Source organism: Nothobranchius furzeri, chromosome 8 (assembly GCF_043380555.1).
Source record: "Nothobranchius furzeri strain GRZ-AD chromosome 8, NfurGRZ-RIMD1, whole genome shotgun sequence".
Taxonomy (NCBI): Eukaryota; Metazoa; Chordata; class Actinopteri; order Cyprinodontiformes; family Nothobranchiidae; genus Nothobranchius; species Nothobranchius furzeri.
This window is the reverse complement of record NC_091748.1, coordinates 52,304,071-52,315,672: the sequence shown is the minus strand read 5'-3', so window position 1 is coordinate 52,315,672 and position 11,602 is coordinate 52,304,071. Positions and strand designations below refer to the sequence as shown.

The 11,602-nt window shown below is 44.1% G+C and overlaps 1 protein-coding gene across 4 annotated transcripts in view; it reads left to right on the top strand.

Moving 5' to 3' along the window:
• Positions 1 to 1,175: 1,175 nt before the first annotated feature.
• Positions 1,176 to 11,602, top strand: part of dot1l (DOT1-like histone H3K79 methyltransferase) — a 32,873-nt gene continuing 22,446 nt past the window's right edge. For all 4 annotated transcript variants that reach the window (XM_015977275.3, XM_015977273.3, XM_015977274.3 and 1 more), the window contains exons 1-3: positions 1,176 to 1,468; positions 6,819 to 6,862; positions 6,985 to 7,059. In XM_015977275.3, the coding sequence (XP_015832761.3) occupies positions 1,388 to 1,468; positions 6,819 to 6,862; positions 6,985 to 7,059 (200 nt within the window). In that variant the 5' untranslated portion in view covers positions 1,176 to 1,387. The remainder of the gene's footprint in view (positions 1,469 to 6,818; positions 6,863 to 6,984; positions 7,060 to 11,602) is intronic.

Sequence of the window (11,602 nt, the reverse complement as noted above, 5' to 3'; positions counted from 1 at the left end):
GCAAGTTTCTTTAATTATGAAATCTATTTCAGCAATCAACGCTTTTCATTTGCAACACATCTCAACCTAAGCTGTTTTATATTATTTTTAGAACTGTTATTAACCAATTTTACTTATTACAAAGATAAGTAAATATGATTACAAGGAACACAGATACTTACCAATGTGTATTAGGACTTGTGGGAAGTGGTTTGAATTGGCTAAGTTTGACAGGTAACAACAATTAACATTTCATAAAATCTAAATATTTTGAGGCATTTGTGTATTTTTGAGACTCTTATTATGAACAATTAAACTGTTTTTATACTCCTTCACTCTGAACGCTATATGGACGCAATCAAACGCTTCTCTTATTAAAGTGGAATCTCAGACACTTTGTTGGTTCTGTTTGATTCAGGGTATTGTGTCACTCCAGATGGACAAGGTGGCTACTGCAACAAGCAAACACTGCAGGTGCCATCTTTTTTGGTTCTTTTTTAAAACACAGGAAAGGTTTCTCTTTACCTTGCTGACAGTTTCGTTTGCGAAAAATAGAATGAGAAGCCAAACACAGAAAGAACGTACCAAAAGATGCCATCATTCCTCTTTAGGAGGCTGGGTGATCACAGTAGTGCACAGGTGTGATGACAAAATTACATAATTGTCTACATACAGATACTATGTATAAAGTATATTTTAATAAGATGTTATAATCATGAGCGCTCAAATAGCTGCGGAACTAGTGCCTTGCCAGTACCACTTCTAAACTCTGGTGCTTATTAACATTAACAATAACTTTTACTTCCACCTACTGAGCAGAAGAACATAATAACCACATATAATTATTTTAAATAGTTTCTTTTTTTTCAGGTCACACAGAAAACAAACACCCAGATCCTCCAACAACAGCAACATAAATACAGTTAGGGATGGGCACTGCAAATAATCTTTTGATTTTTAATTTCATGCCTAACGTTAATCTCGCCAGTTCCTTCTCGCTTATTTTAGACTATTTCTTAAACGCTAGTGTAGATTTTAACGTCCACAAAAAAGCAAGGTGTGTGGTTGTTTATGTGATACAATGGCCTGCCTTAACCCAGTGATCACAGTCCTCTGTGCCAGTGGCCTCCTGCCATATTTATTCATGCCGGGCAAGATGGCGGCGATACGGACTCGATGTTATTGCCAGTGAACATAAAAATTTTATTCAAAATACAAGACCGAGTCAGAGACTTGTACACACCCGGCCGCGCTGTGTGTGTCTTTACCACGTGACAAGCGTCGAAGTCTCTTCATTTTGCACGCTTTCGAGGTTAATTTTCTGACTAAATGTTCACGTTGTAAGTCGCTCGCTAACAGAGCATTAGTAACAGCCATCCATCAGAGCCAAGCCGCCGTCAAGTGGAGAATGGGAGAAAAGCTGGAGCTCAAGCTCAAATCGCCAGTTGGAGCAGAACCCGCCGGCTACCCCTGGCCGTTACCAGTATACGTAAGTGTTGACTTCCGACACTCCGCTGTGACATTTTTACGCTTTTGCCTTTGTTAGCTCGTGGCTAACACGGGTTAGCAGCAGCAGCAGAAGAGGTGACACGCTCCTCCGGGGAAGAAGGGGGTGATTTGGGTCGTACGAGGTGGTCTCGACGGTGACAGTCACGGATTGCTTTTGTGCTAACACGAGCATTTATTTAGGAAGAAACTGAACGGTTCGCTAAATCATACCGAGAGTAATAAGATCTCAGGGTCGTAATCAGACGTCTGGCTATGTTAAATATTCCTGTGCATTAAGTATATTCGTGTTTAAATGCTGAAAGTGATTTGATTTTTATTTGTTCTCCCTCAGTATGTCAGTTGAAAACAACTATAGCATACACAGCATTGTGTACATGGCGTACTATTGGTTCCTGCATGCAGGAGCAGTTCTCAGCCCACTGGGGTGTTGGATAAAACGCTCATTTGGGGGATCGGTCCTATAAACGGTGTGTTGTCACCCCTCCGTGTGTTTGACTCTGTCTGTTTCCCTCCGCGATGGGAGGTCAACAGATTCGCATTCCTCACGTTCTTCTAGTGTTCAGTCATTCAGTATTATCCCCATGAGTGAAAACAGCTGAGCCGTTTGGTATTTTATACTCCAAACACATGGCTGATACCTGATCTGGCCATGTTTGTGCAGCACTAGTCATGCCTAGCCTTTGCCTAGACAGAGGAGAAGCCTTTTCTATCGGTTCTGTGAAGTTGTCTGCAGCATGCTGGTGTTAGAGAGGAAGCCAACGAATAGACATAGAAAGCAAAGCAGTTTGCAAGTTATGTGGTTTTTCATAGTGATGCTTTAAACTGGGTCTCATTTATAGTAACTGTGGTGCAGCACTGACTGAACAAAAACATTAAAAAAATGATTTCTCAGAATTTGTGAGTAGGGTATCTTTGTAGTACCTCTCTCCACCTGCATTAAACTCCTGTTTCGTCAATCTGGTTCTTTCGGTTACATCGTTTTGTCTGGTATGTCCTGAGTGAGTTTCCTAGTCACCTACAGCTTAGGTGACTCATGTGCTTTTTGTTCTTATGGGGTTTAAAGGTGAATAAAAGGCGAAATGTGCCAGACATTACTGTGTTCTAGCTGAATGTACCATTCCTGTTTTTATTGAATTGGAAGCAGGCGATGCATGTGGTGTCTGAAGTAAGGAGCACATTAACATGGTGCTCTCCTCCTGTTTTCAAAGGGAAAGACTTCCTCTCTCTTCTCCCTCCTCACTTGTCCATATGGTCAAATCTGCAGGGAGCAAGCCATCAGACTGTTTCTGTGCTGCTATGCTTGCATTAATAGATTGCAAACACCTGAGCCAATGTCTTTGCTAAAATATATATTTTTTCCAGCCACATTTATGGTCAAGTTTAACGTGAGTTGAAGTGCCTGCTGCTGGTAACAGCAGCTCCTCCTTTGCTCAGATTATCTTTCTCTACACCCACAGAGCTTGAAATTGGTTATCTCACCCACAGAGCATGAACGCGTTGCTGTCTCTGTGTTGATGTGCATGTTGCTTGCACCGTCTGTTGGAGAACAAGGCGTGCCATTACAACCAAGCCCATGAAAAATGCTTTCCTTGGTTTATTGATCTGGTTTGTCCTGTCTTTAGTCTGTCTCTTTAACCCCCCCCCCCCCCCCCACACACACACACACACGTGCATCTGTAAATGCTTCCATATGAAGTCCATCTGCTTCTAGGTCCTTACATATACAAGAATCATACAATTTAAAAAAAGCCTTTTAGATACTGTCAAGCTCACAGTGTATTGAGGTTTCTTGCTAACTAAAAGCAACCTGGTAATTTTAACAGTTTCCTCTGAAGCCAGTTGAGTTCTTCTTGTGAGACTTCTGGTCTCCTGTGCTTAAATGTCAAGATAACTCATCGGGTTGTTTACCTTTAAACGTCTGAAGAGATAAGCTAGCATGATCTTTGTTTCCAAAAATGATCAGTAGTATTTTCTGTTAAGTCAGGGTAGATCTCGTCTTAGTCATTCAAAGTGGGGGAGTGTAAAGCCCCCACACCCACTGTGTCACACTGATGTGACAGGAGATTGACGCACGCGCGCGTGTGTGTGCGTGTGTGTGTGCGCGTGTGTGTGCGTGTGCGTGTGTGTGTGTGTGTGTGTGTGTGTGCGTGCAGGCGGAGTTGTACGTGCATCAGTCGGAGCTACAGTCTCACTCTGGCATGTCAGGCGGAGTTTATTTTTAGCAGCAGCTCTGCACTGGTTGTTGCTGTGTGCCGTCTTTGTGTGTGCAGGTGATCTCCCCCCTTTTGCTTGGTTTCACTGTCTCTTTTGTACAGTTGCACACTTTATATAGCTTCAAAACATTTCATATAATATGTAGCTTGTGTTTGTCAAGAAGTCTTTTAGCCTCTGCTGTTTTAGCTACTGCTACCTATGCCAGAAGAAGAAGAAGTAGAAGGTGGAGCCGTTTGATGTTGATATTGTGTTTTAGCTGAGGTGGAAGTTTTGCATAATTGTGGCGGGCGATTTTGAGCGGGGAAGTCTAGGCTATGAGCGGTTAGCTGTGGTTCCTGTTCCAGGCTTTAAAAGAAAACAAAACTGTCAAATAACTGGTTTCCCTGCTTTCTCCGGCCCCTTGTTTTCTTCGGTTTGTAGTTTGTGCTCTTTTCTTCACTTGTTCTGCATTGTTTTCTTTATTTTTTTCTTTTTTCTTCCCACCCAATTCTCCTTGGCGATGTACAGGAACAGGAGACAGAAAGTGGGTCAGTGGGTCAGCCCAGGCATCGGGTTCAGGCTGGCCTGGTGAAACCTGAGTTCTGTTAACTCCAACAGAACCATTCTGCTCCTGCTGAGAATACTATCTAAACATATGTAGGTGCAGAAAAAATAATTATTTTTTTGCTTAAATTGAACTCAGAGATGATTTAGTGTATCATTCAGCAGATGGACAGCATTGATGATCATGCTCTTAGTGGTCATGCACACACTGTAGATGTCCAGACATGAGTAGAGCTGAAAGTCAGACCTTTAAAGATAAACCATGTTGTTCAAACACCTCCAGCAAAATTAAAGAAAGCACATATTTGACATAAAGATTAGCTCCACAGGGATTTTTAAGTTTATGGGAGTTGGGACGTAATCCCATGTCTATATGACCTAAAGCCTTTCTGCAAAAATACACCTGGAGCTAGCATCAAATTAATTAAGACTCCATAAAACAATTAAGTATAAAACTAGCCCCGATGTCTCTTTAAATTAGGGATGGACAATATATCAGTATCAATAGCGGTATTGGCTGATGTCAGTAATTTTTTAACATATCGGTATCGCTCCGATAAAAAGAACCAGGCTGATATTATTAACCAATATTTTTTCCATCTTGTCACCATTTGTTTGCCTGTTTCAGAGGGTGAGGGGGGTGATGTGTATTTGTATAGTCATGTGACAGTGATTGGAAATCATGAATGTGTGTTGTGTGTGTAGCAGCCCCTTGACATCCAAACAATATGCAGCGAGAGAGTTTCGACGGGTGAAGACTTGTTTATTTCCATTCTTCACTTAGTTTGTCACACAATATTGTGAGTACAATGAGGACTTTAAAGGACCATAAAACACAGTGAAAGCTACAAAAGAGCAAGCAATTACAACACGATTGTTGAAACTACCAGTATTCAGTAAATCATAATACATACAAAGTCTTCTTTTCATGCTAACATACCTCGTTTCGCTTGCCAAGGGATGCAAACTTTATCAAAACTTTAGCCACTCTGCCATAACATGCAGCTGGCTTAAAACATTTGGGAAGCTGAGGACATCATAAGAATAACAGTTTTAAACTTACATTTGCATGTTAAAGTTGCATGTTAAAGTGTCAAACACTTACGTGTTTGTGGAGCTCACCAAACTGACAGAATTGTTGGGCCTGCCTCTCACATTTATACAAAACTCCTGAGAGGCACCTCCAGCAACAGCATATTTAAAGAGACAGTGCCTCACTTCATTGATTTCATTAATGTGTACACAATAATGTAAATTCAGCTTTAATAATTTTTATTCAATACAAAATCTGCTGATTTTAGAAGCATTAACGTCAGTATATCGTTAAAGGCAAATATCGGTTATCTGCCATAACAGTGATCTTAATATCGGTATCGGCCCAAAAATTTCACATCGGTGCATCACTACCAGTACTTTAAATTCATATATTACAAAGTTGCATTCAAAAACAAGATATTCAGTCAGTCTATGACCGCTGTGATGAGTTTCCCACATTGCATGTGCTACAGACTGGTTTCCTTATTACATGTGTTTACTTTTCATTCAGATCCAGATAGGGGGCAGCAGTAGCTCAGGAGGTAGAGTGGGTTGTTCAGTAATCAGAAAGTTGCAGGTTCGATCCAAGCTCCTACCAGTGAAAGCTGCTGTTGTGTCCTTGTGCAAGTCACTAGGGCTTGGCAATAAATAGAAAATTTATCATTATCACGATAAGAGTAAAAAATTTTGATAATTTTTCCCATGTCAATAAATCTGATAATAAAAAATCTAAAAGATGTGTGTAGGTTGGCAACATTCATGTTCCTTTAAGAAGCTGTATCGCCTTGAGTCATGTAAAAATGTGACTCAACGCGATACATGTGACAGCCCCATCTAGTGGACAACTTTTATTTCTGCGCATACCTGTAGTTATCGTCCACTTATCGTTATCGAAGTGAAATCCTCAATATATCGTGATATTAATTTTAGGCCACTCGCCCAGCCCTACAAGACACTTAACCCCCCTTGCCTGCTGGTGGTGGTCGGAGGGACCGGTGGCGCTAGTGCTGTGGCTTCATGGTAGCTCACCTCCACCAGCGTGTGAATGTGTGTGTGTGTGTGAATGGGTGGATGACCGATTGTGTTGTGAAGCGCCTTGGGAGGCTGTAGATCCCCAAGATGGTGCTAAACAAGTAAAGGCCATTTACAGACAAATTCTGGTGTGATTAGAAGTTTTCTGTAAAGACCTGATGCAGCTTCGGAGAAACCGAATTTCTGCGTAATCTAAAAGGTTTCAGGCAAACTCATGTTTGCATTCATGTCTCCTGTTGTTTTGTAGGCAGTCATGTTACAGCAGTTAGAGGATGAATTAGACATAACAGTCTTCTCTGTAGTTGTGTGCAAAGCTGTCATTAACTCAGTGTGTTTGTGTTTTGTGCAGTTGTTGACTTTATTTTTGTTTACTCTTTTATATAGAGTCTGATTACAGCTTGCGGTGATTTAGGTGCCCATAATTTGTGATGCTGTTGACTTGTGTGTGTCAGACTAAGTGATGTGTCATACTGAGGGTTTCATAGTGACTCTTTCTCTCTTTTAAGGATAAACACCATGATGCTGCTCATGAAATCATTGAGACCATTCGGTAAGTGAGCTCACCGCCTTCGAGCTCAGCCCTCTCCTAAACTCCCACATTCTCATCATTTTTGGCAAATTCCTGGTACGGTGATGAACTTGTTTTTTATTTTATTTATTTATTTTTAATAGGTGGGTGTGTGAGGAAATCCCAGACCTCAAATTGGCGATGGAAAATTATGTACTCATTGACTATGACACCAAGAGGTGAGTTTTTAAACTGAGTTTTACTGTGATTTTATGTAAAGTCTAGAGCTCTTTTAAAGGGGCTCTAGATTTTAAATCCACATTTACCTTGTTGATGTTGAATAAAGGCAGCTTGATGTGTCTAATGTAGCATACGTAAAGTCTGTGCGGCCTCTGACCTGCTTTCTTATAATGTGAGAAATGATTCATTCTGAGAATTGTAGATTAACGTGTCATAAGCATAGACAGACACCCTTAAATGTGCATTTCCCAACCACTTCAGCATCAGCAATACATAAATGTTTATGGTGGGAATGCTGGGCTGCGCAGTGGTTAGAGCTGTTGCCTTGCAGCAAGAAGGTCCTGGGTTCGCTTCCCAGCCTGGGATCTTTCTGCATGGAGTTTGCATGTTCTCCCTGTGCATGCGTGGTTTCTCTCCGGGTACTCCGGCTTCCTCCCACAGTCCAAAAAAAAAAAAAAACATGACTGTTAGGTTGATTGGTCTGTCCAAATGTTCCTTAGGTGTGAGTGTGTGTGTGTGCGTGATTGTTTGTCCTGTGTGTCTCTGTGTTGCCCTACGATGGGCTGGCTCTCTGTCCAGGGTGTACCCCGCCTCCTTGCCTGTTGACTGCTGGAGATAGGCACCAGCCCCCCACGGCCCTACGTGGACAAGCGGGTTCAGAAAATGGATGGATGGATGGTGGGAATGCTAATCATAGAACAATGCTAGCCAGAGCTACTGCTAGTGCTAGCCCAAGCTTCTGCTAAGGTCCTTGATTGGACATGAGAAAACCAACAAAGAAAAATATTGGAGCTTGCATGTAATGTTCCAGAATGTACTTACAATATCCAGACTTTTAATGAATGCCAAACAGATCCATAGCTTTCCTATTGAGTTATACAGTTTTATATATATATATATATGTGTATATATATATATATGTGTATATATATATATATATATATATATATATATATGTATATATATATATATATATATATATATATATGTATATATTTATATGTATATATATATGTATATATATATATATATATGTATATATATACACATACATACTAGGGCTGGGGGTAAACGATTATTTTTAAAACGATTATTCTGACGATTATTTTATCGAATAGTCGACTATTCTAATGACTATTTAGACAATTAATCTAATGATTATTTTTCTATTGCCCAGTTAATAAAAACCAAAAAAATCTCTAATAAATTCCTCAAAAAAAGTGATAAATTGTTACTGTAAGAGAATAAACACTACAGGCCTTCTATTTTGTAAAACACTGCTTTTATTGTGTTGGTTGGTTATGTTCTGGTGACATGTTGAACTTGGGAGTGCAGGCTGCTGCCTGAGAGGTGGTCGGAGAGACGGAGTGTCTCCATACTGCTTTGTTTTGGTCACTTATGTGTGTGAGGCGAGTGGTGTTACGACTCTTCCTGGGGAGTTTGGCTCGTGTGCAAAAAGGAAGGGACAATAACGGGATTTAAAAGTTAAAATGATGATCAGGTTTATTTACAACTACAAAAAAACATAAACCTTTCCATCCACAGGTTGGGAATAATAAAACTAATTCTGCCTGTGGGGAATTAAAACAAAAGTACAAATAAGTAGGGATGTCCAACTGGGCAAAGATTACAGGGTTCTGGAGCAAAATAAGAATCTCCAAAGGTCCAACTCTAAACTGGGTGGTTAAACCAAACTCAAGGTGATATCTTAAACGAAACCAAAAACCCACAACACTCTAAATGTAATAAAAGGGAGATCTACGCCACAAAAAAAGATTAACTCTAAACCAAAACGTAACAGCTTATCCCAACGCAAGAAGATGTTAGCGAAAATGCTAACAGTAGCTTTACCAACGTTAAGTTGAAGTTACCAAGTTTAAATAAACCAAAAACACCCAGCGGCAAACAGACCAGCACGGAGGAGAGACTGCTACCACCAAAACAGCTCTCCTAATGTCTGAAAGAAGCTCCTTAATGAAGGGAGAAACGCTCCCGGTGATGTTCTACATCTGCTATAGAGACGGAGCAGCGCATCTGACCCCGGAAGTTGTTGTCCGTTGCCGGGAGATGAAGGCGGGCAAAACAGGAAAGAAATCTAGTAGTGGACGGACATTGTTCCGGGTCTTCGGTATTTGGCGGAGATGTTAGTGAAGGCGGAGAAGAGGGTGAACTAGAGGAAAAACATGCAGATTCCTCTTCTATTTACAAACTCCTGGAGATGCAACAAGTGGGCGCGGTGCGTCGACTACCGGATCTGACGTCGACAAATTTTTTGAATCGAGCCGTCGACGTCATCGAGGCGTCGCTACAGCCCTAATACATACACACATATATACATTATATATGCAGTGACGCATCCGTAAACACAGATACGTGTGACGCAGGACGTCCGATGGGAACCCCGCGTGAGAGGATGCAGGGGTTCCCCCAGTGAGCGAGGTCCCCGCCCACTGAAGGGGGAATCCTCAACATACGTCTCTTCTGACGTATCGGGTGTACCCGGAGACGGACGAACCAGCGTTGCAAGCGCCTCGTGCGCAGCAAACCTAGCGGCACCACTGAATGGGCTGCGGACATCATGCCCAGGAGTTTCATGACTAACCGGGCTCTCACGATCTTGCGGGGTTGAACACGGGAGATCACCGTGGAGAGATCTGCCGCTCTTGCAGGCGACAAACGTGCTCTCATTAGGGAGGCGTCCAACTCCACCCCGAGATACACATTCGACTGGGATTGAAGGATGGAGCTCTTTTCCCAGTTTATAGAAAACCCTAGGGTTGACAGATGCCCTGTCAACCTCCTGGTTTGCTGTGACGCCTCGTCCTTGGACCGAGCGCACAGGAGAAGATCGTCCAGGTAAAATAAGACCCTCATTCCCTCCGTGCGCAGTGGCTGCAGCGCGGTCTCCAGACATTTGGAGAAGGTGCGCGGGGCTAGCGAGTAGCTGAAAGGGAGGCGATTGAACTGATATTGAACTCCCTTGAACGAAAAACGCAGAAACTTCCGGTGGTTTGGAACTTCTGGTATGTGGAAGTATGCGTCTTTCAGGTCGATTGACGTGAACCAATCCCCGGGGCGCACATATTCCAGGACTTGTCTCATCGTTAACATGCGGAAATGCATTACTGCTATGGAGCAGTTGAACAGGGACAGGTCGAGAATCGGCCTCATTCCTCCCGACTTCTTCGGTACTACGAAGTAGCGGGAGTAGAAACCCGAGAGTTCTTGTCCGCGAGGGACTCGGGAAATAGCGTCTTTGGACAGAAGTTCCCGCAGCTCCAGCTCTAGCGCCTGAGACTGTACTTGCGATGTGAACGTCGTCTCCACGATCCCGTTGAAGGGAGGTGGAGTGGCCTGAAAATGAAGTGTGTGACCGCAATGAATGGTGTCCGAAATCCATTTGCTCGTGCGCGCGTTCCGACAGTGGACGCGTGTGCGCGGTCACGTGAACAACGTCTGAGGGTTGTGCATGCGCCCTTACCGCCGTCGCCCGTACCAGAGAACTGGGGGCGACCCATGGAGGGCTGCGCTCGAAAGGGCGAGTGCGAAACAGCTGGAACAGACTGGTCCACACCGCGGAGCGTGGAGTCCGAGAGTGAAGGACGAGTGGGAGCCGGGCCTGTGAACGGGGGCGACAGAGTGCTAGCGGATGGAGCCGCGCGTGGTCGAGACAGCGACATGACATCCCGCCCCACCCAACGGCGTGGGGAGAGCGGGAAGAGTTGGGCCTGGCCGGATGCTGGGGCCAGAGCGCAAATGGAGCGCACCCTTACGGCTGGCCGTGTATTAGGACTACCTGCAGGAACATGTGTGCGTGCAGCAGTGCTTGGTGTGGGGAACATGTGTGAAAACTCGGCAGAGGATTCTGCGGAGGACTGTAGGATTGTACTCTTTGAGTGACGTTTTTTGGGTTTTATTTCAAAACCAACAACATCAGAACAATCAGTAACACACACATTCCCCCCAAAGAGTCACTTCCGTGGCTGCTTTCGGCGAGGCTCCTGCACCTGGGACTGCCAAGACGGCGTCTGCTGGCCCCGCCGGAACCGTTGTCCGCCATCTCGCTGGTCCCGCTGATGTGGAGCCGAAGCGGGAGGCCGGCTCCGTGGAGCGGGCGGTGCAGCTGGACGTCTGAAGCTTCCGCGCCGTTCGTCCCATCCTCTGGCTGAACGGCCGGAGTGCGAGGCTGACCGAGGGTGGACCAGGTCTCGCACCGTAGCCGATAGTTCGGCCGTCTTCTGAGCCCTCTCAATGACGCCCCTAAGATGGGGACCAAACAGAACATCGGTGGTGATGGGGCCATCCAGCATCTCCCTTTGCAGATGTTCCGGAATGGAGGGCAGGGCCTTCAGCCAGATCGCTCGCTGGATGAGGGTCTGCCAGGCAGCGATGCGAGCAGACCCGGTGAGCACAGCAGCACACAGATTGAGGATAGCATCAGCAGTCTTAGTTATGACTGCTTTCGACTCCTCGGGAGCTTCCAGCTCCTCCATCATCTTGGAGACGCCGAAGGCAAGAAGGGCGATGTTATTCCCTGCAGCG